This window comes from Eutrema salsugineum, unplaced genomic scaffold (genome assembly GCF_000478725.1).
Source record: "Eutrema salsugineum unplaced genomic scaffold, Eutsalg1_0 scaffold_5, whole genome shotgun sequence".
Lineage (NCBI taxonomy): Eukaryota > Viridiplantae > Streptophyta > Magnoliopsida > Brassicales > Brassicaceae > Eutrema > Eutrema salsugineum.
The window spans coordinates 7,527,964-7,552,688 of record NW_006256612.1 but is presented as its reverse complement, the minus strand read 5'-3'; the positions used below and the strand labels follow the sequence as shown (position 1 = coordinate 7,552,688).

General features: G+C 37.2%; 7 protein-coding genes across 9 annotated transcripts; 2 read left to right on the top strand and 5 right to left on the bottom strand.

Annotated features, from left to right (window-relative positions):
• Positions 1-858: 858 nt before the first annotated feature.
• LOC18992697 (E3 ubiquitin-protein ligase ATL15) lies at positions 859-2,285 on the top strand. Its single transcript, XM_006416130.2, has one exon. The coding sequence runs from the start codon at positions 1,114-1,116 to the stop codon at positions 2,224-2,226; it is 1,113 nt and encodes a 370-aa protein (XP_006416193.1). The 5' UTR covers positions 859-1,113; the 3' UTR covers positions 2,227-2,285.
• On the bottom strand, positions 2,279-5,461 carry LOC18992696 (E3 ubiquitin-protein ligase RNF170). Its single transcript, XM_006416129.2, has 6 exons — positions 5,324-5,461; positions 4,039-4,317; positions 3,432-3,631; positions 2,914-3,015; positions 2,708-2,759; positions 2,279-2,601 (listed from the first exon to the last, which is right to left on the bottom strand). Exons 2-6 carry the CDS (start codon positions 4,127-4,129, stop codon positions 2,483-2,485), a joined length of 564 nt encoding a protein of 187 aa, XP_006416192.1. The 5' UTR covers positions 4,130-4,317; positions 5,324-5,461; the 3' UTR covers positions 2,279-2,482.
• LOC18992695 lies at positions 5,427-6,508 on the bottom strand. The gene is made up of 3 exons (XM_006416128.2): positions 6,373-6,508; positions 6,003-6,218; positions 5,427-5,890 (listed from the first exon to the last, which is right to left on the bottom strand). The coding sequence occupies exons 1-3, from the start codon at positions 6,386-6,388 to the stop codon at positions 5,793-5,795; spliced, it is 330 nt and encodes a 109-aa protein (XP_006416191.2). The 5' UTR covers positions 6,389-6,508; the 3' UTR covers positions 5,427-5,792.
• A 352-nt stretch (positions 6,509-6,860) lies between these two features.
• Positions 6,861-8,383, bottom strand: LOC18992694 (MICOS complex subunit Mic10). The gene is made up of 3 exons (XM_006416127.2): positions 8,161-8,383; positions 7,838-7,989; positions 6,861-7,124 (listed from the first exon to the last, which is right to left on the bottom strand). Exons 1-3 carry the CDS (start codon positions 8,282-8,284, stop codon positions 7,110-7,112), a joined length of 291 nt encoding a protein of 96 aa, XP_006416190.1. The 5' UTR covers positions 8,285-8,383; the 3' UTR covers positions 6,861-7,109.
• A 1,394-nt stretch (positions 8,384-9,777) lies between these two features.
• On the bottom strand, positions 9,778-12,472 carry LOC18992693 (patellin-2). Its single transcript, XM_006416126.2, has 4 exons — positions 10,889-12,472; positions 10,672-10,799; positions 10,442-10,577; positions 9,778-10,242 (listed from the first exon to the last, which is right to left on the bottom strand). The coding sequence occupies exons 1-4, from the start codon at positions 12,359-12,361 to the stop codon at positions 9,997-9,999; spliced, it is 1,983 nt and encodes a 660-aa protein (XP_006416189.1). The 5' UTR covers positions 12,362-12,472; the 3' UTR covers positions 9,778-9,996.
• Positions 12,473-18,601: 6,129 nt separating this feature from the next.
• Positions 18,602-21,298, top strand: LOC18992692 (protein NRT1/ PTR FAMILY 5.10). Of its 2 annotated transcripts, XM_006416125.2 has the most exons (4): positions 18,602-18,911; positions 19,027-19,244; positions 19,535-20,070; positions 20,183-21,295. In XM_006416125.2, the coding sequence occupies exons 1-4, from the start codon at positions 18,776-18,778 to the stop codon at positions 20,979-20,981; spliced, it is 1,689 nt and encodes a 562-aa protein (XP_006416188.1). In that variant the 5' UTR covers positions 18,602-18,775; the 3' UTR covers positions 20,982-21,295. The 2 variants fall into 2 exon arrangements, with proteins under 2 accessions (XP_006416188.1, XP_024007822.1); XM_024152054.1 differs by lacking the exon at positions 18,602-18,911 and having other exon boundaries at positions 19,044-19,244; positions 19,575-20,070; positions 20,183-21,298.
• A 52-nt stretch (positions 21,299-21,350) lies between these two features.
• On the bottom strand, positions 21,351-23,782 carry LOC18992691 (protein NRT1/ PTR FAMILY 5.16). Of its 2 annotated transcripts, none has more exons than XM_006416122.2 (4): positions 23,477-23,782; positions 23,152-23,369; positions 22,360-22,904; positions 21,351-22,254 (listed from the first exon to the last, which is right to left on the bottom strand). In XM_006416122.2, the coding sequence occupies exons 1-4, from the start codon at positions 23,598-23,600 to the stop codon at positions 21,453-21,455; spliced, it is 1,689 nt and encodes a 562-aa protein (XP_006416185.1). In that variant the 5' UTR covers positions 23,601-23,782; the 3' UTR covers positions 21,351-21,452. The 2 variants fall into 2 exon arrangements, with proteins under 2 accessions (XP_006416185.1, XP_024007823.1); XM_024152055.1 differs by having other exon boundaries at positions 23,255-23,369; positions 23,477-23,781.
• Positions 23,783-24,725: the final 943 nt, after the last annotated feature.

Sequence of the window (24,725 nt, the reverse complement as noted above, 5' to 3'; positions counted from 1 at the left end):
ATATAGTCCCAACAAAAACAGAAATTAATAATCACAAATCTTATGCAAATATACTTAAAACAATATAATAAAATATGACTATTGTTGTTTGTTTTTTTAAGAAGTTGAAATCTCATTTGAGTTTCTCTCTAATTTTTTTCAATTATATTGTAATAGTATATTGATATAATATAGAACATGTCAACAATAGAAATATTTTAAAAAAATCAAGAACATATATTCTACAATTTCGGGCCATCGTCCAAGTCATGGCATCTTAATAATATACACAACTCCACACCAAATTGATCAGATATATAGACTAAGGCCATTAAAATAATAACGAAGAATTAACTAGTAACTAGTTGGAAAGCGACGTGATCACAACATGGGATGATGCAAATGTATCACCAATTGCTAAAATATTTATTGATCACTTACGAACTTATCATTGTCTAGCTGCGTTGACCTACTATGCCACTATGGTAAGACCACATCAAGCTTTTTCATTTTAAATCAAAATCCATGTTGGAGTTGACTTAATAAGGATACGATTGATCTCGTATTAAGTTTAGTCTTTTACGAAGATGTAAGCGTATTGCAAATCTTAGATCTTAATACAAAAATGTACATATCTATATAATCTCAATCAACTAAACTAAGACTCAATCAAACTTGGGATTTTTAATTGATAATGATAAGACCACTTCCCTCCAAATCAGTTGATTTATCCGATTTGTATCGTTGTAAATTGAGTTACCCATCACAAAAATAACTTAGATATCATTATCCAAATATCTAAATGTTTTGATTGGTGGTATATTGTGATGATTGCAAAAGTCAACCATCTTGTAGTCATTAAGCTAAGGAAAAGCCAACCTCCCTCTTAATTAATGTTTCACACGTTCTTATAATCTCATCTCCTATGATCTTCGCATCGCTTTTTTTTGCTCCTTTTTGTTTTCTTCCCAAAGCCCAAAAAAATGACAAAAAGAAAAAAGACGAAGAAATTGATTTTATAAAAAACTCTTTCACGGGGAAACCATAGCGGCAAAGCTTTGTTGGTCCTCATGAAACCGGGAGGTCAAATAACTTATCACGAAAATCAGATTGTTCAACCATTTGCTACCATCGATGGTGGTCATGTCACGATTATTGTTCTGTTCTTCTTTTTTGCTACTGTTACGGCTCGTTGCCGCTCAAAGCGGCGGTTCTGAAGAAGGGTCAGGGTTCAATCCAGCTACGGCTATAGTCATGATCGTACTCGTCAGCGTTTTCTTCGTACTTGGATGTATCACCGTCTGCATGCGGAGGTGTCTCGAGCAAGCTCTAGGGATCGACGATGGTCGATCTGGTGACCCGGGAAACTGGCTTAACATGAGACAGACGGCGCGTGGGCTCGACGAGTCTGTCATAGAAACGTTTCCTACGTTTCGTTACTCCACCGTGAAGACGTTGAGAATCGGCAAAGAAGCCTTGGAGTGTCCCGTTTGCCTCAATGAGTTCGAGGACGAAGAAACGCTGCGTTTGATTCCTCAATGTTGTCATGTGTTCCATCCCGGTTGCATTGATGCCTGGCTACGCTCTAACGCCACGTGTCCACTCTGTCGCGCCAATCTTGTTCCTGTACCGGGTGGGTCTGCTTCTTTCGAGATACCCGGTCTAGCTAGAGAAACCGCTGAGGACTCTCTGGGAACGCCGACTGATGATAACCAGATTTTGGGTTCTCCGGACAAGCGGTTGATTGACTCAGTGGCTTCGTCAGGTAACCAGAGCATGCCACGCAAATCAATGTCTACTGGGTGGAAATTAGCCGGATTATTCAGCCAGTCAAGTCCGACCGGTCAAACGGGAGAGAATTTTGACCGGTTCACGCTAAGATTACCCCAAGAGATGCACGATCAGCTTGTGAACCAAAGATCAAAAGGCCATGTGGCGTTACCTCAAGCGAGGAGCTCGATAAGAGGGTACAGAACCGGAAGCCTAGGTACCGAAAGAAACTATTTCTACTTTGAAAGGTTCGATCAAGACGGTCGGTTTGACCGAAGACCGTTCTCTATAACACCTCCGTACCGAACCGGTCCGATCCAGTCTCCTGATGGCGGCGGTGGTAATTACCAGGAGCCTGCTGGTCCACCAAAACGTTTGCTTCTAGCAATAAGGTCACCGTTTGATCGGTTATTCACCGGAAAGAACAATGCCGGTGAACGTTCGTACCTTCGATCCGGCGATGCGAGTCCTGTCTAGGCGGAAGTAATAAAATTGGGTTTCTTGAGAAAAGTGAGATAAAAAAAAAATGAAAATATGTACATATTCTTTACCGATTTCTTTTGTTACTCAACCAATTCAATACCTTCTACTGTAATGAAAGAAATGTTTTTGTTTTATCCCAAGTCTCCTACCAGTCAAACCATGAACACAAGACGAAATGGCCAAACAAGTAAACCATGTCACTTAGTTCTTCAACTGTAGTGGCGTAATGATTTGAAAACTTCAGAGAGGTTCATGAGCCAGAACCTCCATGACGGAGATGGAGAACGGATCGGTAGAGAGCAGCAACATGGAGGAAACAAATCAGGGCTATGAGAAGATCATCTAGTAATCCGATAACCCCCAAGAATCCTGACAAGTAATGGAGATACAAAGTATTGGTAATTAACGTATTGGTGATCAGGGCTATGAGTGTACTAATATGATTTGTAATCAAGGGATGAAAATGAGGAATCACCTTCCGGAATGATATCTATTGGGCTGATTATGTAAATTGCACTGAGTATCAACTGCATCAGATCAAATGTTGTGAATTTGCGTTAGTCACAGCTGTTTTTCAGTTCAGATGTGATCAAGTGCACAAAGTTGTGAGTTTTTTTTTTTTTAGCAGAAAGCAAGATAAGCTTAGTTAGGGTTCACAAGTATGAATATGTTTTAACTAACCGCAATATAAACACGAGCTCTGATGACCAGTGGAAGCGTTCTTCGTGGATCCATCATCTCCCGCAACAACCTTCGGAGTAAGAAGGGAAGGTCTTGCATCCTCTGCAAAACACAATGTGAAGTTTCATGTGACAAGGCTCCAGTAAACTCTAGATTTACTTCTTGTCAAACTTATGAGATGGATGAATTTGTACAAAAGAAATAACAAGATGATGAAACTGTAACCATTCATCCCTGACTTGCTAAGGCGAAGAGAACAGTGAGAAAAGCAATAAACCACCGAAAGTTAAAGAAAACAATAAGTTGGCATCTAAACAAAATCCTTACTATAGAGTCTAGAGTCAATCCTTGAACTGAAAAATTGCTTTTCCTGGCTAAGCAACAGTTCATATTTCCTTGTATCATACACTTAAGAGCTAAGCCAATATGTAATTCCTTAAACACATACCCTCAACAACTATTCTACTTCTCACCAAACTTGGCTCTGATCAGTGATAATCAGTTCATGAAACACATACCTGAACTAGACCACTTGACTGACCACCAAAGACTCGGTTGTAAGTTTCAACATCGCGAAGAACCTCAGAAACCGCAGTGTCATTCCGGCCTCTCAATGTTTCCTCAGAAGGAACCAGCAAACTAATTGGACGACGACACAAGGGACATTTGCATGGCCGTAATGTAGATCCATGCTTCCAAACAAGCATAATGCAATTTCCTGCAATGATTGAAAAGATTCAAGGAGTCGGATCATGCCCTGAAATTTCATGTATATAACTAACAATCATATTAGCCTGGATTCTCTAATCCTAGGAACGTTAAAAAGCAGAAGAACGAGACCTGAAGCTTTCTCCAAACTAAATTACAAACCTAATCATAATCCATTCGATGAAAAGAGTTGCGAATTTCCAGCCCAGAATGCACTTTGAATAGCGAATATACAAGTCGAAAAGAGAAAACCGAACAGATTAAGGAAGCGACTTTTAAGAGCGTCAAAACTCAATGAACTGAGATTCTACACTCGATTCCTTGGATAACTACTGAAAACTACAACCGATTCCAAGCGATTCGAGAGGAGGAGAAAAGGGAAACTCGGAGAAAGCAAAAGAATAAAAGAGATCGCACCGCAGAACCAGTGGGAGCAATTAGCTTGGCAAGGAGCAATGAAATGGCCATGGCATATCGAACAAACTTCGATCTCCGGAGGCGTATTCATCTTCTTCCTCCTCTGCTATTAGTCTCTCGTCGTCCTCGCTCTATGTACTGTAATTTTCCGTAGCAGTTAAGTATTAAGAAAATGATTATATCGGTTACGTGGCGAACGATTAAGCTATAGTGGAGAAATAGATTCAATCCCAGCCGTTCAAACTCTTCTAATTATGCGTCATCAACATGTGTGGGGGCCTGCAAGGCAAAGACGCGGAGCTGATTGTATAGCTGTGAGAGACGATGATTGGTTAAAAGGAGTATTAATTGTATATCATATGCTACACTTGTAATTTTACAACTATGGCCGCAAAAATTGAACTTCTCTCAAACATTTGTAACCGACGAGATCATAAATACGACTAAACAACTCGATAAATTTGATAAAAGATGGATTTTATTGTTGAGCTATTCGATTGGTTATTTAAGCTATAAACATATCATTGACCATCTCAATGGCTCATCCTAACCATTTTTCCTCGCCTCCTGGAGACTATTTCCGGTGTGGCCGGTGTTTTGTCCCGGCTATTTTCCTTCTCTCTAATCAATTTAATTCTGAATTTCAGTAGAGATGAGTTCTGGTTCCAAGAAATCGTCTTCAAGTGGATTTCTAAACAAGGTATGATGATGATGATGATGATGATAAGAGGAAGCATTAGCTGCTCTGTGATGATGATAATTTGATGTTTGAATCAAATATTATATTGCATGTTAGTTTCTTTTAACAATATATTATTATAATATAGATCAATGAAGTGAGGACATTACTAGGGTCTAGGGCCATGGGGGAGAACTCATCTAAGTATTGTTGGGATGATACCACTACGCGGTATTTAGCTGCGCGTAATGGCCATGTCAAGAAAGTGATACGTGATAATTGTTAGGGTGGGTGTTTTGTTTAATCAGTTTTAGTGTTACATTTGATTTTGATACTTTCCTTTTTAATTACGTTTAAGCGTTTTCCTTTTAACGTTAGCTTGTATCTAAATTTTTAGTTAAAGTGTAGTTGTATCCTATATAAAGGTTTCTATAGATTAATAAGAAATCAGCTTCCCAGGACTAATCTTAAATCTCCAAGAGAAACTAAGATTAAGAGAAAAACTTTGCCTAAATCTTCTAAATATTTCTTACGTGAACAAAGGTTCATATCAGAAGGCAACTGAAATGCATAAAGAAACCTTGAAATGGAGGATTCAGTACAAACCTGAGGAGATTCGATGGGTATGTAGATATGCATTCTTGAATCTGTAAACATGCTACGAAACATAAAATGGTTACAATTTTCTTGAGCATGTGAAATGGTTATATAGGAAATGTTTTTTTTTGAAATTTGAAGTGGTAGAAACAACTTGGGCTATATATCTAAGAAGAATAATACTAAACTGCAATCGGATCAATAATACGAAGACTATCCGAAAATTCAAAGAAGTCTAATAATCGATACAGCATTCCTCTTCATCTTGCTTTCCTGATGGGAAGACACTCTCTATTATAGCCTCTTGCTCTTTCGCAAAGTCGCTTTTCTCTCCATTGAAAAGGTTTGGACAATACCAAACCCATTTTTCAATCTCGTTGGTAGTTGGTGAATGAAAACCAGGCCCTGGACTTGCTAACATAACGTAGTGACCTCTCTCTGCCAAAGCTTTAAGAACATAGAGCATCTCCGTGTCTTGTTAGATTTTGGAGATTACAACCAAATTTCCTCTACTGTTGTTCCAGGCCCAGTAAACCATGTCAATCAACATCTCATGAACTCTGTCATATTGATCCCCTGGAATCTCGATTACCGACATATATACACATATGCACAAGTTAGAAGAAAGAAAAAAAAGAAGGAAAAATTAAGTGTCAAAAAAACTTAAAAAAAAAAAAATACAATTCACCGTTGTTTTCAACGTCGATTCCGGCATCAAAATATTCAGTAGTCAGATCGTCGGAGAAGGTTTTTGCCTTGTCACCATAAGCGCGGATTGACATCGGGCCAGGACAAAAACCCTCAAACTGAAGAGCTGATTTGACATTAGAATAAACCAAACGAGGATCTTTATGTTCATCGGGTTTCCATTGGTCCACGTCCCAGTAAACGTGTGTGCTATGCACTGCGAGGAAGAGAAAACAGATCCATTAAAAAACCCGAAGATTTGATCTTCTAATATATAGTCTTAACTTATGGCAGATCGATCTGATGAAACCTAGATACATAGACAAAAACCAAATTCCAGCAACAATGAGAGAGATAGAGAGATATCTTACCGCCGAATCTGCTCATGGTTTCGACGGAGGAGATATCGAGAGACTCAAAAAGAAGAAAAAAGATTAGGGCGAATCTGTGGCTGCGAAGAGGCTATTTTGGTTATGAAAAGTGTAGATTAGGGCTCGATTAGATCTTTACTAATTTAATTATCTAAATACTGTATTTTGCCAATTATCCCTAAATTTTCCTTGTGATATATATCAAATTTACAATCTAATGATCAAACAACAAACATAGTGACATTTTACACTGATTTTTCTCCCGGTATTTCTTAGGGGACAAGACAACGATATAAAAGGTGAGAAAAAAGCTGCCTCACCAAGAAATCAGAGTAGGCATCTCAAACCCGGTACGCCGCTTTGAAACTTGTACGTTTAATATTCGGTATGGTTTTCCAAATTTTCTAGGTCAAACCAAAAACTTTTCACAAAGAGAACTGGTCGGCTTATATAGTGCCAAAGCATCATTTTGTTGGATTAAGCACCTGCGAGAATTCTCCATTAGCACAACTGCATAAGCGGGGGAATAATAAGATTTTTCCGAAAAGAAGTAAAAATAACATTTTTTTGACATCAGTGTGTACAAAACCACTGCAAAAGCAAAAGGTTTGACAATGGCATATACATCTCAAAAGCCATGTCCTGCAAGATCAGCAACCATTTTCATAACAATGTAAACAACTCTTGTATTAAACACACGTCAATCTTTGGGTTTATCCTCAACTTCCCTCGTTGTCTTACTCTTCCGCTGCCTGGAATCAATCAACAAGATCAAAAACCAAAAAAAACATGACTGGATTAGTAACTTTTTATTTACTTAATGACACACCTATCATTACAAATTTTCGTACACATTGGCAAAAGATTCAAACTGTTTTCTACCTCTAAACAAAACCTTAGTAACATTGATAGGGGTGAAGTAAGGTACTGATGGACTACTATAATAGAGGTGAGGGAGAACTTGTTAGGGATCTTTGACCATTTGGTTCTTTGAGAGCCTTTAGGCTTTGGGAGAGTTTAGGATCTCTAAAAACAAACCCTAAACTTGTTCTCTCGTTTCTTGAGAAATAAAGACAGTTCTCGATCCTTGATTCCTATCGAGTAAGGCGGTAACTATTACTAGTCATTTTCCAGCGCGACACTATGAAAAACAAAACAAAAAAAAATCTGGCAAATTTATTTGCTAGTGAGATAAACAGCAACAATACTCTCACATGCAATGCTCAAAATGTGAAATTAGAGATAAAAAAGCAAAGATAACATATTGATCGCACGAATCTGTAACCATAGGTCCAAATAATCTATCGTTTAAGCTTCTATGGAAACCATTCTAATTTCAGCATCATTTCTAACTTCCACTCTTTGTGCCAAATGCGAATATCAAATCGATCCAGAGAAACTCTATGTAATCGATATTCCCACAATCAAGGCATGACGTAAAGCATAAGAGAAATTTCCGACTAACCTGAGATACAGAAGTCTCTGTACTCTTGGGAGCTAATAAAGTGGCTGACGTTGAAGACGATGTATTAAATACACGAGAACAATCTGCGTATGCAGAGCCAATACCGATTCCGGCACCAAAAGCAATCGACGCCCATCTTGTAACAGGACTCCCTACACACACACAAAAATTGACTACATGAATCATAGACCAGGATTAAGATTATTTGAATCAGAACTCTATTCGATTATGATCTCCAGAAACTTAATTTGTAATCAAACGATGTGTAAGTGAACGCAATTAAAACCATAAGTAAAGAGGAGAGGGTATTGAAAACACCGAACTGAAGAAGAGAAGACCGGCGAATGCGCCGCCGAGGGAAGAGTAGACGACACGACGGGCAGTGAGATCGAGACAGGTGTCCCATTTGGCGTTGACATCGGACTCGCTATTACTCTTCTTCTCCATTTCGTGACTCCAATACTTTCCGATTTCGATTTCTCAGAAATTTCCTTCTTATTGTTCTTCCGCAATTCACTTTTCGCCTAATTTCGATCTCAATGAGTCAAAAGGGTTTGTTTTTGTGCAAGCGAAGAAATTTGGGTCGAATTATTGGGCCTCATGTTAAATAGGGCCGAAAAAGGATGTCCGTTTCGGATATTAGCATGAATTCGGACACTGATGATTTGAATCTAAATTATTATTACCTTAAAAGAATTGTATGCAAACTGTTATTATATGGGTAAAAGTTAATTTCCTTTTTATTACGAGGTAAAACTCAGATTTAGGTTGATTATTTTGACAGTTTTTGTTTGAGAAAAATGTGTGGCATTTCATTTTTCTCTCACGGTAATGGTCGTGTGTACGTTATGTGTTGTTGTTGTGTTGGTCCATGCATGTCCCCTCCCTATGCACCAGATATCATTATTGCTAGTCCAGTTCTTAATATTCTTTACACCAAAATTGTATACATATGTATGTAATCATTCCAAACTGTTTGTAACTTTAAGGCAGGCTTTTTCATTGGATACTGTTTGTTTGTTTGTATGTTGGGTCAGCTTTCAGCCTCCAAGTGGAATAATTTAGGTGGTTTGTGTGACTTAGAGGTGACATAAATTATGTTATTATGTGAGAATGGAATTCAACATAAGATCCTGAGTTTTCAGTATTGGTTCTTTTTTAACTATCTTTGGCATTTAGTGGTGAGGTGAGACTAACGCAGCAGTTGAATCTTCTTTCCCCGAAAATATATATCGAGAGCCAATTAATTTCATATTCCGCGGAATAAAATACTATCATTTGAAAATGTTTTTTTTAAGAAATCCATATTACAGTATTACTATTAGGGTATGGATAGTTATTTATAGTCAACTACTATTCCAAAGTCTTGACGAGAATATCCTTAAACCAAACGTTAAAGCGATGAAGATACTCGGTTGTATCAAGTTCATTTGAAGATTTTTCAATACCCAAATTAGCTAATGCTGGAACATTCTACCATCGGATTATTATCCGCCATCACTCAATAAAGTTTCTTAAGCTGGTAGGCCACTTTAACCTCAAATCTTGTGCGGATAATATGTTGAAGGGTATTCATCTATTTGATAGGAGCAATATAATTGGAGGCCGGAGCGGTGGAGACATCGCAGCATGTAGACCGTTTCCTCTTTTTGTGTCAATGAAGCAGGCATGATTTTGAAAATGTCAAGACTCAAGACAATATCATGATATGAAAAATACAATACTATATGTTATTTTATATGAAGAGTTCAACTCACTTAGAAGAGTTGCCTTAGCTTAGAAAATTAGAAATGGAATGAAAAAAAATATATATATATAATAATCAAAATCGTAACTCTGATTGGAATCGATTCTTGAACATGAAAAGACAAAATATAAGTTCAAATTTATTCAAAATGTCAAGTAATGTACCAAATATTTTTTGGAATGGTAGTCACATCTCGGCACACAAACATTTGTATATATTAGAATCATCAATAGAGGAGAATCCCATCACCAAAACAAATCAAAACCATCGACAAAACACAATCCCCTTTTGAAGGTTTCAAAAATTACATAAATAAAAAAAAATACTAAATTAAATTGATTAAAATTCCCCACCTCCAAATAACAAAATAACCATTTTTCTTTATCTTCTTTCAAAGATCGGGCACATAATCTTATCCTTGGGTTTTGAACCTATAGAGCAGCTTCTTCTTCTTAAAGGTCTGGTTATCAATCGTGATCACGATCTTTCCCGGTTCACTCGCCTTGAAAGAATCGGTTATCACAGGTTCATCAGTTAAACCGATCTTCCGGTTCTTAGAGACGATCACGGTGTAGCTTGCCTCGTTGGTTGGCTCAAATTGAGCTCCATAGCTCACGTCCACGCCCAATACCCTAAGCTCCCACGAGAGCGTGCAAGCCTAGCAAGATATACACAATCATCATTAATTATCTTTCAAGAAAATTTCCCTAAAATGACAAGTTGTGGGTTCATCTTGAAATAAAATATATACTAAACCCAAAACGTAACACACAAACACAAACAACCAATGCCTAAATGTAAAAACAAATGTAAATGAATGTTACTAAATGTTACTAAACAACCGAGATCATATATACCTCGGTAGCAGGCAATTCAATGGTATGTTTAGCTGAGGATTTAACGACGACCTCGGTGACTCCATCTTCAACGGTGAACGGACTTTCTTTGCTTAGTCCACCGTATTTAACCGGAACTACTTCAGGAGCAACATATCTGTTCCATCCAAAAACAGAGGATATAAGCTTTTATGTGTGAAGAGAAACATTAAATTTATATTAGTACAAAGTTTCAATGAAACATAATTTACTTGAAAATGGTATCAGCGGATTTAGATGGACCAGCAAGGACCATTTTGCTCCTTGTCCTCGGAGATGTGATGATACTCCCGAAGGTTTTGTAGTAAGGAATGTACCACCATGGGACATTAATGAAAAGCTGAAACATACCCCCAAAAGTTTCGTATAAAGATTAAAACTTTAACGTTTTTAATTGTGATCATAATCAATGTAAGTAAATGCCTTTACCTCTTTGGCGACGAATTCTGGATAATTGTCTTCGAATTGCTTAACGGCTCGTTTGATAAACTGCCACAATGCTCTCTTACCGAGTCCAGGAGCGTTCCTGAAGTCGCTAACGAACACGAACGACGATTTAGCCTCGGGGCTAAAGTCGAGAGACCTCACACACTTCTCTTGGAACTGAATCCTCCATTTGAGGAACTTGTCGAGCTTCTCTTTGTCTGAGAACATCTCCTTGTTCTGAAACTCACTGTACGAGCTGTAGATCACCACGTGACCTTGTTTGTCAACTCCGTGAGTGAACACCATCTTCTCGAACTCGCTTCCTTCGAGATCTTCTCCGACGAGTTCGTCGATGTTGTTTTCTTTGCGCCACTGAACGGTGTTTTTCAGCATCGTGAAGGCTTCTTTGACTTTGAAGTCGCGTGCTCGGAGGAACTTGAGGAGGATCACGTCGGATCTTTCGTCTTCGAGAAGTGGAATTCCCCAGATTGAGATTTCTTCTGGCTCTATTGACGCAGCTGTCTCTGGAAGAGTGATTGAGACGATCGATTCTTGAATTGCTTCGACGGTTTTGGTTGCGTTTTCTTGATCAGCTGCGAAAGCCTTCTCGATTGTTACCACTGCTTCTTTCTCTTCTTCCTTCTTTGCCTCGGTGGTGGTGACCGGAGCAGCCGGTTTGGTCTCTACAGGCGCAGAGGTGGTTGCTTTCTCTTCATTCTTGGTCTCTGTCACGACTGGAGCAACCGGTTTGGTCTCTACCGGAGCCGGTTTCTCTTCCTTCATGGTCTCTGGGGTGACCGGGGCTTCCGGTTTGGTCTCTGTCGGAGCAGGAGCGACGGATTTCTCTTCCTTCTTGGTCTCTGCGACGACCGGAGCAGCCGGTGTTGTCTCTACCGGAGCAGGAGCGGCGGATTTCTCTTCTTTCTTGGTCTCTGCATCGGTTGGAGCAGCAGATTTCTCCTCCGGTTTGGTCTCAGCCACAACAGATTTTTCCTCTGTTTTTACTTCCTCTGTTTTCTCTTCCTTCTTTTCCTCTGTTTTCTTCTCCTCAACTTTCTCTTCTTTCGCCGGAGATGGAGGTGGAGCGGTGAATTCACGCTTGTTCAAAGCTTCCCTCACCATCTCCTTAAACTCCGCCAACGCCGTCTTCTCAGCTTCCGGCAATTCTGAAGCCAAATAGCCTTCCTCCTTAAAAGATTCCGTTTGCACGACCTCCTTCCCTGTCGCGACCTCTTCCACCTTCTCGGCAGCCACCTCCGGTTCCGACACCGGTACCGTTGCTTCTTTCTCAGACACAACCTTCTCCTCCGTGGCTGCCGGAGCAGGCGCTGCCACAGATTTCTCAGCAGTAACAGGTGCCGACACCTCCTTAACCGGCGCCGTAGTTTCCTCCTTAACCGGTGCCGTAGTTTCCTCCTTAGCCGGAACAGGGGAAGTGGTAGAAGCAGCAGGTTTCTGTATCTCTTCTTGAGCCATGACTGATTCGAATTTCTCGATGATCAGAGAGATTAAAGAGAGAGAGAGAGAGAGAGACAGAGAGAGAGAGAGAGATAGAATTTGAGAGAGGAAGAGAGAGGAGAAAGCAGAGGTTTTTATAAAAGAAAAATCAAGGAAGAGAGAAAATGGAGGAGATGTTCTATGAGAGCAAAAAGGGAACAGACTGTTTCAGAGCTGTTCGACAGCTAATTTTCAGATACTTTTCTTAGTGGGTCCTAATTTTTTCTTGCTCCAAACGGCCGTCTTTTGCTTCTCCCAAAAAAAAAAAAAAAACTCGGACATCCCAATTTTAAACAATTTAACTAAATTAACAACTTTTTTTTTTGGAATGGTAGTTAATCATATTCCCTTTTAAATTTAGATTCGTTACACTCAATTCTCTTGATTCGATTTTCTTATCATGGAAGGATATTGTATATGTATCACGTTATTTACTCACGATAATTTGTTTTTGATTCTTTTCCAAGTCTTGCATAAATGTTCATGAATGCTTCATTCATTTTACTCTGTTTTCTAAAAAAAAACTCAGGTGAATTTAAAACGTTATTTGTATAGACTGCATAAATATATATATATATATATATATATATATATATTATAAGGCACATCCGCACATAATACCAAAAGTCATGCTTTCATAGTATATAAACTCTTACAAAGTTGAATGTGTTAGACAAAGTATTAAAGGACATAGAACGATAATTATATGGTTGGTTTTGTTTGAGGAAAAAAGTATGTTAAAATATAGTATGTACTATGTGTTAGAAAAGCTAATCGGGTTTTCAATAAATTAATTAAAAGTAGTTTTGTCAAATCATGACACCATGTTATCATCACCTGAGTGTTAAATATGTGTTGATATCTTATACGTTTGGAACTAAACAAAAAAAGTTTGAATCGTTCCAACTACAATTTTATTCTTGTCTTAATAATATCTATGATCTAGCAAGAATTTTTAATTTTCGTACTTAACTATGTTGTCATTTCGTTTATTTATATTTGTAGTTAGAAGTCTATAAAGTTAAATTTGTAGGAGTTCAGTTAAGAGTTATTTGTAAGTTCTAACACATAATTTTGTAAGAGTTTAAATTTAACTTCTAGGTAGCCATGCAAGAGTTTTTGATTTTTAACATAACAAAATGTATCCAACTAGGGTGGCCAATCTTTTTTTTTTTTGGTAACAAGGGTGTGGCCAATCTGAAAGTCTGTAATTGTTCATGTCTTTATTGAAAAAGTACCAGAATGTTTTTCACAAGTTTCGCAAGTCGCAACGCTGACGCTTTCTAGAAACCTTGTATTTATATACAGTCATGATTCAAATCATGAAATCGTTATATAATATCAAATCCAACTACAGAAGAATTACATGTCAACGACTAATTGGAACACAATTTTATTCTTCCTAATCGTAGCTACTAATTAATATTCATTATCCTGCAAAACAAAACTAATATTCATTCATTTGGTATTTATAAAATTTTTTAAAAATAAATCATGAAATGGGAGGATGACACATAGATAAAACATCTACAGACTGCCTCGCACGTAAAGAAAGTGTCTTATGATTTCTTTATTCGTTATATAAAATTTTGGACCCATATTTTGGTGCGTTCTAATCTTAAAATAAAAACTAATTGTTATTTATCTGTAGAAATTAAATATTAGTTAAAATTTGATATTACCAGGGAAATTCCAAGATTCTGGAGCTGTCAAGATGCTACAGACTGCGTCATGTAGGCACTGCTTCATGTAGGCCTACACCAGTATACCACACACACCTCAGCGTTACAACTCTTCATATGGGACAATTATATTAACAAAACATTTCATATGCAATTAATTAAAAGGAATATTATTAAGTGAATTTCATGTTCCAAATGGCAACACCGAAGCAAATTACAAGCGAAGTGAATTATACGAAATGAGCAAAACGGATTATTGACCGAGAAAACCATAATGAAACAAATTTTGACTGCTGACCTTAAATTTGAAACGTATGTTAATTAGTAAAGTTTTAAAATATATTAATATTCGTTAAACTCACTCAACCCTTTTTATAATTTTGGGTGATAAGGACATCGGACTAGTAGAATATAGTTCATTTATAACCGACTTTACGTTGTATGACTAATCTCAGGTGTGAGCCAACCTGACCTCAGCTGGCCTCAAACATGGTTCAACGTAATTTGCTAGAACTAAACACCACAACCAGTCGATAACATATACGGTCCCGACTCATAATTTCTAAAGCGTATGATTTTAATTCCTAATGAAAATTAAACCAACAGAGACAATATCTAAGGTCCAAACTACCACTAGAGAGTAGAACATATGTGCGCGAACAACTCCCTCAACACTTATTAAACTAGAAATTTAACTGGTTGAAATACATTCCAAAATAAGACTTTTTACTAATGTGATCATTCGAATAAATACATGTTTCAATTATGTGAGTCGATTTCGATACATAACCAAAAAGTATTAAATTAACAAGTTAGGTTAGTATAATCGCGCAGGATCCAAGAATTATCCATTCATAGTTAGCTTTAATTTAATTTGTCAAAAGCAAAAGAAAGTCGAAGCTGTTTGGTTGGTTTGTCATTGCTGTTGTTGCGGCCACTAGAAAAAATATTGGATTTAGCTGTGTTCATTTCTTTTGATTTTTAAATAAATAATTCGAAGATAGTCTTCACAAATTATTGATGGCCAGGTACTACTTCAGTTGACGTGGGATTTTTCATTTAGTGATAAAAAAAGTTTATACTTGCTTGTTTTCGTCTTTCCAACTTTCCCCATATTGACCTATTCAACTAATCACAGAGTTTGATCTATGACCTAATTTCACAAAAGAGAAGATAATTGGAAAAGTAGCATGCCATTAGTTCGTGTGGTAAAAAAAAATGAAAAACAAAGTTTTGAGCGAAAATGTTTTCAGAGTTTCTCTGATTTGACTGCAACGACTCGTGAGTCGTGACATGAAGACATGTACTTTTATCCAATTTAGGAACTTATCTTGATGAGGTTGAGGAAACATAAAGAACTACAAAAAAAGTTTGTGAGCACCTCTAGAATTCGTTAAACAAACTAATTTAGTGTATTGGAGAGACTTCCAACCTCCAAATTTATTAGTATATAAATAAGATAAAATGCATTGTCTTTTTTTTTTCTGAACAAAGGGCAATAAAATGCACGGTCGAACAAAAAATTCAAAAAAAAAGGAACAAAATTACATAATACTTATAGTATATAGCTAGTTGTGCCTCCAATCTGATACTTTACTGCCACTGAAATCATCTCACTTCTCAAGGCTTGATTAAGTTTGATCATTGCTCTGTAGATTAAGAGGAACAAACCGTGAAAGATTACAATGTTGTATTTCGTTCTTAAATTTTGTTCAGATTCATAATTTGTATAAAACTCACAATAGTCATAAATTTATCACTAAACTCTAAAAAAAATCTTAACTTTTAACTATCGCTTCTTTTATAATTCCGAAATTTTTAGTGAGGATCAATACAATAGCCGAAGGATTCATATATTGAATCGTATAATTTATATGGTAACTTGAAATAAAAAGTAACACGAGTTAAATTCTTAAGAATTAGTTAAATCAAAAGTATACACTTTTTAGTTTAGAAAAGTATACACTTATTTATTAAAAAAAAGCTGTCAACAATAATCATTAATTAGGAATTGGCATGCTAAATATATTATTAGATAGCAAATCAACACAAATAGCATAATACATCATTCACGTATCTGCACGTTAATTCAACAGTCTCTCTCGTTAGTTACGTCGCTAGTATGTATGTCATCACCATCTAAGAATCAATTACCTTATATCATCAAATCTTCTCAAATGAGTGAGGATTAAGCCGTACTTTGAGTCGAAGAAAAAACAAGATTGTATCGTTTATAATCATAAAAGTTATGTTTCCATTTATAAAGACTAATAAATGCTTATATGCGAATATCAGACATTCAAACATATAAAACATATAAAGTAATAGATGAAAAAAGTCAAAAACCTTTCTTCACGAAGATTAGCAGCTGAAACATCATTTTTTGCTGGCAAGATGATCCTCTGCATTTTTCAATTAACTCATATTGTTATAAATTTAAAAAATATTTTCTTAATTAACTCATATTACATTTGTCGATTTGATTATTTGTTACTATATATGCTTTTAATGAAAATGTGGATTTATATCTTTTTTTAAAAAAAATAGAATGTGGATTTGGAAAAACGTACACTTCGCTGAATAGAAGATGATGATTCTCCATCTTCAAATTGACTTTGGTTACTTCGTAGGCCACGTTTTTTCTGTCAGATATATGTTATAAATAAAAATTTCAGAGCATGTATAGTAATTCATATATAAGATATCAATGCAAAATAATATACTAAATAAAAATACATTTACGCTGTTGTTTATTGGTGTGCCATATATTGGTAAGATGACGAGTTAAAGAAGATTGTCCATTGATCTGGCCTCCAGTTTCCTATATGGAGCTCATTAGTAATGGTTAGTGATTATCTTGTGTAACATTAACTGTAGAACAATAACGGTTTTTCATTAATTCATCGCATTAAAAATGTTGGTACCCGTAGAGGTATGTTTGAATTTATGAATGGACGTATAGGTGTCTGAGTATCAAGGCAAGGGGGTCCAAAACCACTTGTAAAAGGTTGATCAATCAACCCTTGCATGCCACCTTGATGCCTATTGAATGAGATTAAACATAATATTTTTGGTTTTAAAAGCCAACATATAATCATTTTGGTCCAAAATAAAATAAGCTTTTGGAGTATAAAAGCTTATTTTATCTTTCGTGGAAAATCCACTTAGTCTAGATTCGGTACCTTGGCTTATAGGGCGCGAAGGCATTTGAGGTCTGGGTATGCGAGATATACTATCTTGTGGATTAGTGCTCGAGTTAGAATTCATACCCTGGTAGACTTTGTAGAGGATATGGTCATGCGAGAATCCGATACGTTTAGCAAAATAATTTAACACATATATATATATATATATAGGTTGAGAGAGGAATATATAACTTTTAAAGCTGCGTATAGCTTGATTTGTATTTGTTTTATTTTGTATGAGAAGCAAATTGGAGAATAAAAAATGTAAGTGAAATTTAATAAAAAATCAATTGATTTTATATTATAAATTCCTCGATTTTTTTTTTCTAATATATTTGGGAAAAGGTGATCTTACCTAGCTAGAGCATTAAGTCATTAACCATCATTGAGGCTAAAAGTTCGTCTTCGAAGTCATCTAATAACGATGGCAGCGGTGGTTGCTGACCGTACATATCTGAAGACGTAGCAAATGGGACACTTTGGTATGAGCCAGATTATATAGTTTGGTGTCCTATTTTTCAAAAAAAATAAAAAAATAAAGAGAAGGTTTTTTTAATTAAAATTTCTTACTTAAATGTTATTAGTATAAAAAAATGTTGCATTTGAGTTATAATACCAATTTAGGATGGAATCGTTGGACACTATGTGAGTAGGATTATTTGGATTGGTAACCGTATTGTGATTCCAATTGTTATACCTTTCGTTTTGATTGTGTAACAAAGGGTCCCTGAATCACTTAAATAGAAGTAAAGATAATTATGCTGTTGTTGTTGTTGTTGCTGCTGCTGCTGCTGCATTTGAACCTAAATATTTGGTTTAGAGATAGCATAACTGAGATTGAAGATTGATTAAAAGGTGAAAGTATAAAATGTTCTATTGTACCATTGTAGGAACATTCGGCTCTTGAAATGAATTCCTTACTGTCTGATTGTATAGACCTTGATCATTTGCTGGTACATAAGAACTGCTAAGTTGTTGTTGCTGTTGTTGAAAAAGTTAGAGAAATTAAAAATGATATAAGTACTATTTTTTTTGTAATAAAGATTGTTTTGAAATATAATAGAAGTAACTTATTGGTAAAATGATAGAAAGAAGGAAAAAAAAAAGATAAATTTATTTAAATCCTTTATAAAAGCAAAATAACACTTTTTCTTACAATTTTGACACTTTTCTCCTTTTTTTTCATCAAAATAAAAATGTATTTGTTTAGTACAATTTTTCTTACAACATTTGAAAATGTAGGTTTTAAAAAGATAGACGAAGTAAATCTGCGACTCGGGCCCAATTTTGTTTATATATGATGAAAATAAGTCGTCACTGGAAATTCTTGGAGAAGAAGACGAAACCAAAAAACAAAAAAAAACAAAAAAGCAAAAATGTTTGCCTCTGAAGCTAACAAACTTTTTCTTTCCACACAGCCACACAGGTTTTAGCATTAAAAAAAACAAAAATGGTCGATTGATTCAAAGACTTTTTAGATATTTTTCATTTATTTACTTCCTCGTTCGGAGAAACCAACAACCGAAATGGCGATCGCCGGCGCTGATGACGAAGCCGGAACTCCGCTTCTTGCTAAAACCGTTGACGGATCCGTTGACTACAGAAGCAAACCGGCCATCAGATCTTCCTCTGGGGGCTGGAGATCCGCCGGATTCATCATCGGTATTACCTGAGATATCCTTCATTGTTACCGATTTTCCCGCTAATTTTGTACTCTAGAGTTCTCCTTTTTCACTTCGCCGGCTTATAAATGGCTGGCTTTGCTTTGCGACGGCAGGCGTGGAGGTGGCTGAGCGGTTCGCTTACTACGGGATTTCATCGAATCTGATAACCTATTTGACGGGACCACTGGGGCAGTCGACGGCGGCTGCTGCGGCCAACGTCAACGCCTGGTATGGAACGGCGTCGTTGCTTCCGCTCCTTGGTGCTTTCGTCGCAGACTCTTTTCTAGGTCGTTTCCGAACAATCCTCGCCGCCTCGGCTCTCTATATATTGGTACGAAGCTTTCTCGAACTCTTCTTCTGCTTGTTTCGCCACGAAATTCGGCCCTGGTCAAAAGGAAGTTTATCTTTACTCTACAGTTTCACTTATTGTTCAGAATCAGTAATCAGTTGCTTTTCTTGAGTCATACAACCAGCATAGCCTTTTGATTCTGATTCATATAATGGAGTGTATTGGTGGATTTATATGCTGTAATATTGTCTACCATTTGGATAACTTGCTGGGTTCTTCTTGTTTATCAACTCTAGAATGAGTCTGATGTATAGTGATTTGATGAACAACAGGGGCTTGGTTTACTAACTTTATCTGCCATGATTCCTTCAGACTGCAAAGTTACCAATCCACTCACGTCGTGCTCTCCCCGATTTCAAGTGATTACATTCTTTAGTGCCCTGTATCTAGTGGCCTTAGCCCAAGGCGGGCACAAACCGTGTGCTCAGGCTTTTGGAGCGGATCAGTTTGATGAAAAGGACCCTGAAGAGTGCAAAGCAAAGAGTTCCTTTTTCAATTGGTGGTATTTTGGCATGTGCTTTGGCACCTTAGTCACTCTATGGATCTTGAATTACATCCAAGACAATCTCAGTTGGGTTCTAGGCTTTGGTATTCCATGCATTGCTATGGTAATTGCTTTGATTATTTTCTTGCTTGGAACAAGCACTTACCGCTTCTTCAGCATTCGAAGAGAAGATCAAAGCCCTTTTGCGAGGATTGGAATTGTTTATGTAGCAGCTGCTAAGAACTGGAATGTATCAGCTTCAGCTGTAACTGATGCAGAAGAAAGCCTTGGTCTAATGTCTCACAAAATCTCGCATCAATTTAGGTAAGAAACCTTCTCATCGCCTTTGATTTTTGTTGTTACTGCGTAGTTGTTAAAAAAAAACAAAAAAGCCGTATAGTAAGTAGTAATATCTTGGTTCTTTTTACAACTGCAGTTTTCTGAACAAAGCTCTGGTGGCAAAGAATGGTTCTTGTAGTATAGATGAACTTGAAGAAGCAAAATCATTGCTCCGGCTAGCTCCAATATGGTTAACTTGCTTGGTTTATGCGGTCGTGTTTGCGCAGTCTCCAACTTTCTTCACCAAACAAGGAGCCACAATGGAGAGATCAATCACACCCGGTTACAAGATCTCTCCGGCTACCCTCCAGTCCTTCATCAGCCTCTCTATAGTCATCTTCCTCCCCTTGTATGACCGCGTACTCATCCCAATCGCAAGATCATATACACATAAGCCAGGCGGAATCACGATGCTTCAGAGAATCGGTACAGGCTTATTCCTCTCGTTCCTTGCTATGGTAATAGCAGCTTTAGTGGAGATGAAAAGGCTTAAAACCGCTGCGGATTACGGGCTCGTCGATTCGCCAGACGCTACGGTTCCAATGAGTGTGTGGTGGTTAGTTCCTCAGTATGTTCTCTTCGGTGTCTCGGATGTTTTTACGATGGTGGGTCTTCAAGAGTTCTTCTACGACCAGGTCCCGAGCGAGCTGAGGAGCGTGGGATTGGCTCTGTATTTAAGCATATTCGGTATTGGTAGCTTTCTCAGCAGTTTCATGATATCAGTCATTGAGAAAGCGACGAGCCAATCTGGTCAAGTGAGTTGGTTTGCAAACAACCTGAACCAGGCTCATCTGGATTACTTTTACTGGCTACTTGCTTGTTTCAGCTTCATTGGCTTAGCCTCCTACTTGTATTTTGCAAAGGCCTATGTCTCTAAAAGGCTCAACGCCCTTTAATCCTATATCTCTGGTGTAAGTGTCGCAGGTCCTCTCTCTCTCTCTCTCCCTCTCTCTCTCTCTCAATTTAAGATATACTTTCATCACACCAATAAATACTATCTCATGTCGATTGATGATGGAGTTAAGTCTTATAGGTGGCCCTCTAGGGATCCTTAAGGTTTGATGTTAATAGATGTACATTTACTCAGATAGCTTGTAATGCACGTTCCAGTCACTTGCCTATGTATAGCTTTTCATGTTTGGTACAAAATCTTGTCATGATCCAGGGTGTAAGTTTTAGATACACTTTCGTCAAACCAATATGTATAGTTTTTCATGTTTGGTATTAAGTCATTCCATGATCCAGGGTGTGTTAGGAAAGAATAGTTGACTTTTTCCAATTACATTATGAACAACTAATAGTCTAATATGATTCGAAACAAAAACGCCTGGAGAACAACTAACAAATAGCCTTTTTCATTCTTGGACTTAATCTACCCGGCGATACACATACAGCCTGGAGAAGAACAAAAACGCAAAGAACCCAATGGCGGTGAAACCTGCTAGCAACCAGTAAAAGTAATCGACATGTGCTCGGTTCAGGTTAGTGTTGAACCAGCTATCGCCGCCATCTTTTCCTGTAGCCCAATTAATCACTGTGATAAGAAAACCACTCAAGAAGCTAGAAAGACCCATCGCACTCAAAGAAAGCGCGAGACCAATACTCCTCAGCTCGGTTGGGACTTGGTCGTAGAAGAATTCTTGTGTACCCACTAATGAGAACACATCGATCATCCCAAGTAGCAAATACTGAGGAACGAACCACCATATAGACATTGGGATGGTTGCATCCGGTCTATCCACAAGCCCATGTTCCTTAGCCGTCTCGAGCCGTTTCATTTCTACCAACGCAGCAATCACCATATTGAAGCTGGAGAGCACCATCCCGGCTCCAATTCTCTGGAGCATTGTGATGCCAAAAGGCTTTTTGGTGATCATTCTAGCTAAAGGAAGGAAAACATGCTCGTAAGTCGGAACTGAGATGAGAATCGACACGCCGATAAGTGACTGAAAAGAAGCCGGAGGGATTTCTAAACCGGGCAAGATTTTCCGGTCCACAGTAACGCCTTGTTTGGTAAAGAAAGTAGCGTATTGAGCGTATGGAATCGTGCTTATAACCGATGTGATCCATATCGGTATAAGCCTTACCAAAGCCATCGCATCTTCCACGTCCCTACTATTACATGGCTCTGCACCTCCTTCTCCTGATAACAACGCTTTCCTTAGGAACCTGAAGTCAATGTAAAGAGACATTTTATTACACTCAAATTAGGTACAAGGTCCAAACCGGAATATCAGAAGATTCAAGAGTTTTAGGTATGTATACGCAACTTACTCAAGCCAACCTTTACATTTTTGAGACGAACCATCCTCCAGTTGATATTGTCCCAAACCAGAATGTGCTAAATTCAGTTTCCGGTTCTTGTACGCTGCGACGAAAACTCTACCGATTCTTGCAAAAGCGTTCTTCTCCTTGTGATTTCCTTTTGGGTATCTGTAAGTTTTTCTTCCGAGCAAGAAGAGAGCAAAAGCCATAACCATGAACAAACAAGGGATCCCAAACCCAAGCGCCCAATTAACATTGTCTTGAACGTAAACCACAACAACGATCGATAAAGTGATTCCGGCAGATAAACTCAAGAACCACCAATTGAAAAACGATCCTCTAGATATTCTCTCTTTAGAATCTGCCGAGTCAAACTGGTCCGCACCAAACGCTTGAACACATGGCTTGTGTCCACCTTGTCCGATCGCCACCAAATACAAAGAGCAGAAGAATAATATATTCACCCAAAAAGACGGTCTAGCAGAAGCATCGTTACGTAGCTCAGATAATCCCGTTAGGATTAAGGAAGCCGATAAAGTCAATAGTCCTAGTCCCTGCAATAATAATATATAATAATCCGTTTTGTATTTTTAACTGATTCTGATTTTTTAAAGAACAAAAATATCATCGCCAAGATTTTTTCAACTTAGATGTAACATTTCCAAACCTATTCAAAGTTATTCTGAAATCAGATTTTTAATTTAAAATTAATTTAATCAAACGTGTTAAGTCACTAATCCAATATTTTTGGAATATTTCTAAAAATCTAAATAGAATTTGGAGTTGGAAAATGAAACGTACGAAAATGTAGATGAGAGAAGCTACAACAATGGTGAGGTAACGACCGAGATAAGCGTCTGCTACAAAAGCTCCTAAAACAGGAAGCATCGAGGCGGTTCCTGACCACGTGTTCACGTTCACGGCGGCGGTTGCCGTCGATTGTCCGAGAGGTCCGGTGAGGTACGTTATTAAGTTGGAGGCAATTCCAAAGTAAGCAAATCTCTCTCCTACCTCCACACCTGACAAAACGTTTCAAGAAAACAAGAAGAAGATCTTGAAATTAGGAAATTCGAAGCTCATTTACGTCACGGTTCGATTTTTCTTTTTTTGGTAATGTTTTCTTCACCTATGATATACCAAGCGGATCTCCATCCGCCGGTGGAAGATTTACCGGCGGGTATTCCACGGTGGTCGACGGAGTCACTCACGGAATCTTCAAGAAGTGTAAATTCTTCTTCTGGTATTGCCATTTCTCGTCGCGACAGAAATTAGAAATATCTCTTTGAATGACGATGAGGAAGCTGGATTTTATATTTAAGCTATATGACTCTGTTCCTCATGCGCAAGTATTGAACACGATTTAATCAATCATGCTATTTTTCGTTATATTTATCATATTTGGCTTTTTTCGATTTATGTTATGAGCCTGATCTACGACCTAATTGTCAACGAACTTATTATATCTACCAATCTTCCTTTTTTTTTGTCAACTACCAATCTGGTGATATACCAATCTACAGACCATATTATTTATGATTCTTTTAATGGACGAATGTGTCATGAGCTATACTTTAATCATCTTTAATACTTGATTTATCTAAATCAACTACGTAATATGCGGTTATATTATAGCAGTGTTTTTTTTGTTTGTCATTTTATATCAATCAAAAGCCAACTATTAGTTAATATGTGGTTATTGGGTCATGACTTTGGTTAAAATCAAGATCCATGCATACACGCTCTATTTTGTTTTTATTTTGAAAATAAATTGAAGGTATATTACAAATTAGTTTGTGTCATTAATTCTAGGTGTAAGCACCTCTAAAAGCAAGTGTTAATTCAGTTGGTGAATTCAAAATTTAGTTTTTTTCATGATTTTAATTCCATTTTTTTTGTTGAAATCATTTGTCATTATAAATGGTGGAATTTTTTTTTTTTTAAATGGTGGAATTTCACAAGTCCTGATGTGTCAGGATGCATAATTTCACAAACACCATAATTTCACAAGGTAATATATTTTCCACGTGAATGACAACAATTATAAAGTTTACGTCAAAACTAAAAAACGATGTGGGAGTGGACGGACTTGATTGGTTAGCTTTTGTCTCTGGTCCTAGTCTAATACGTTTTTAAAGTTGATTGATGGATCGGTGAAAAAGACCACTAATATTTGTCCATTTGCAGAATCAATCTATTATGCTTTATTTCTATTTAAAACATAACATACAACCAGAACCTTATTAGCTGTGTCACTGCCCCCATGCACAAAAATGAATTCACAATGTTTTATTCGTAATTTGTCTTTGATATGTGTAAGAGAATCAAACCATCACAAAAGCTTCAGATTATGAGAAATTTTGTGTTGTGATGATTTT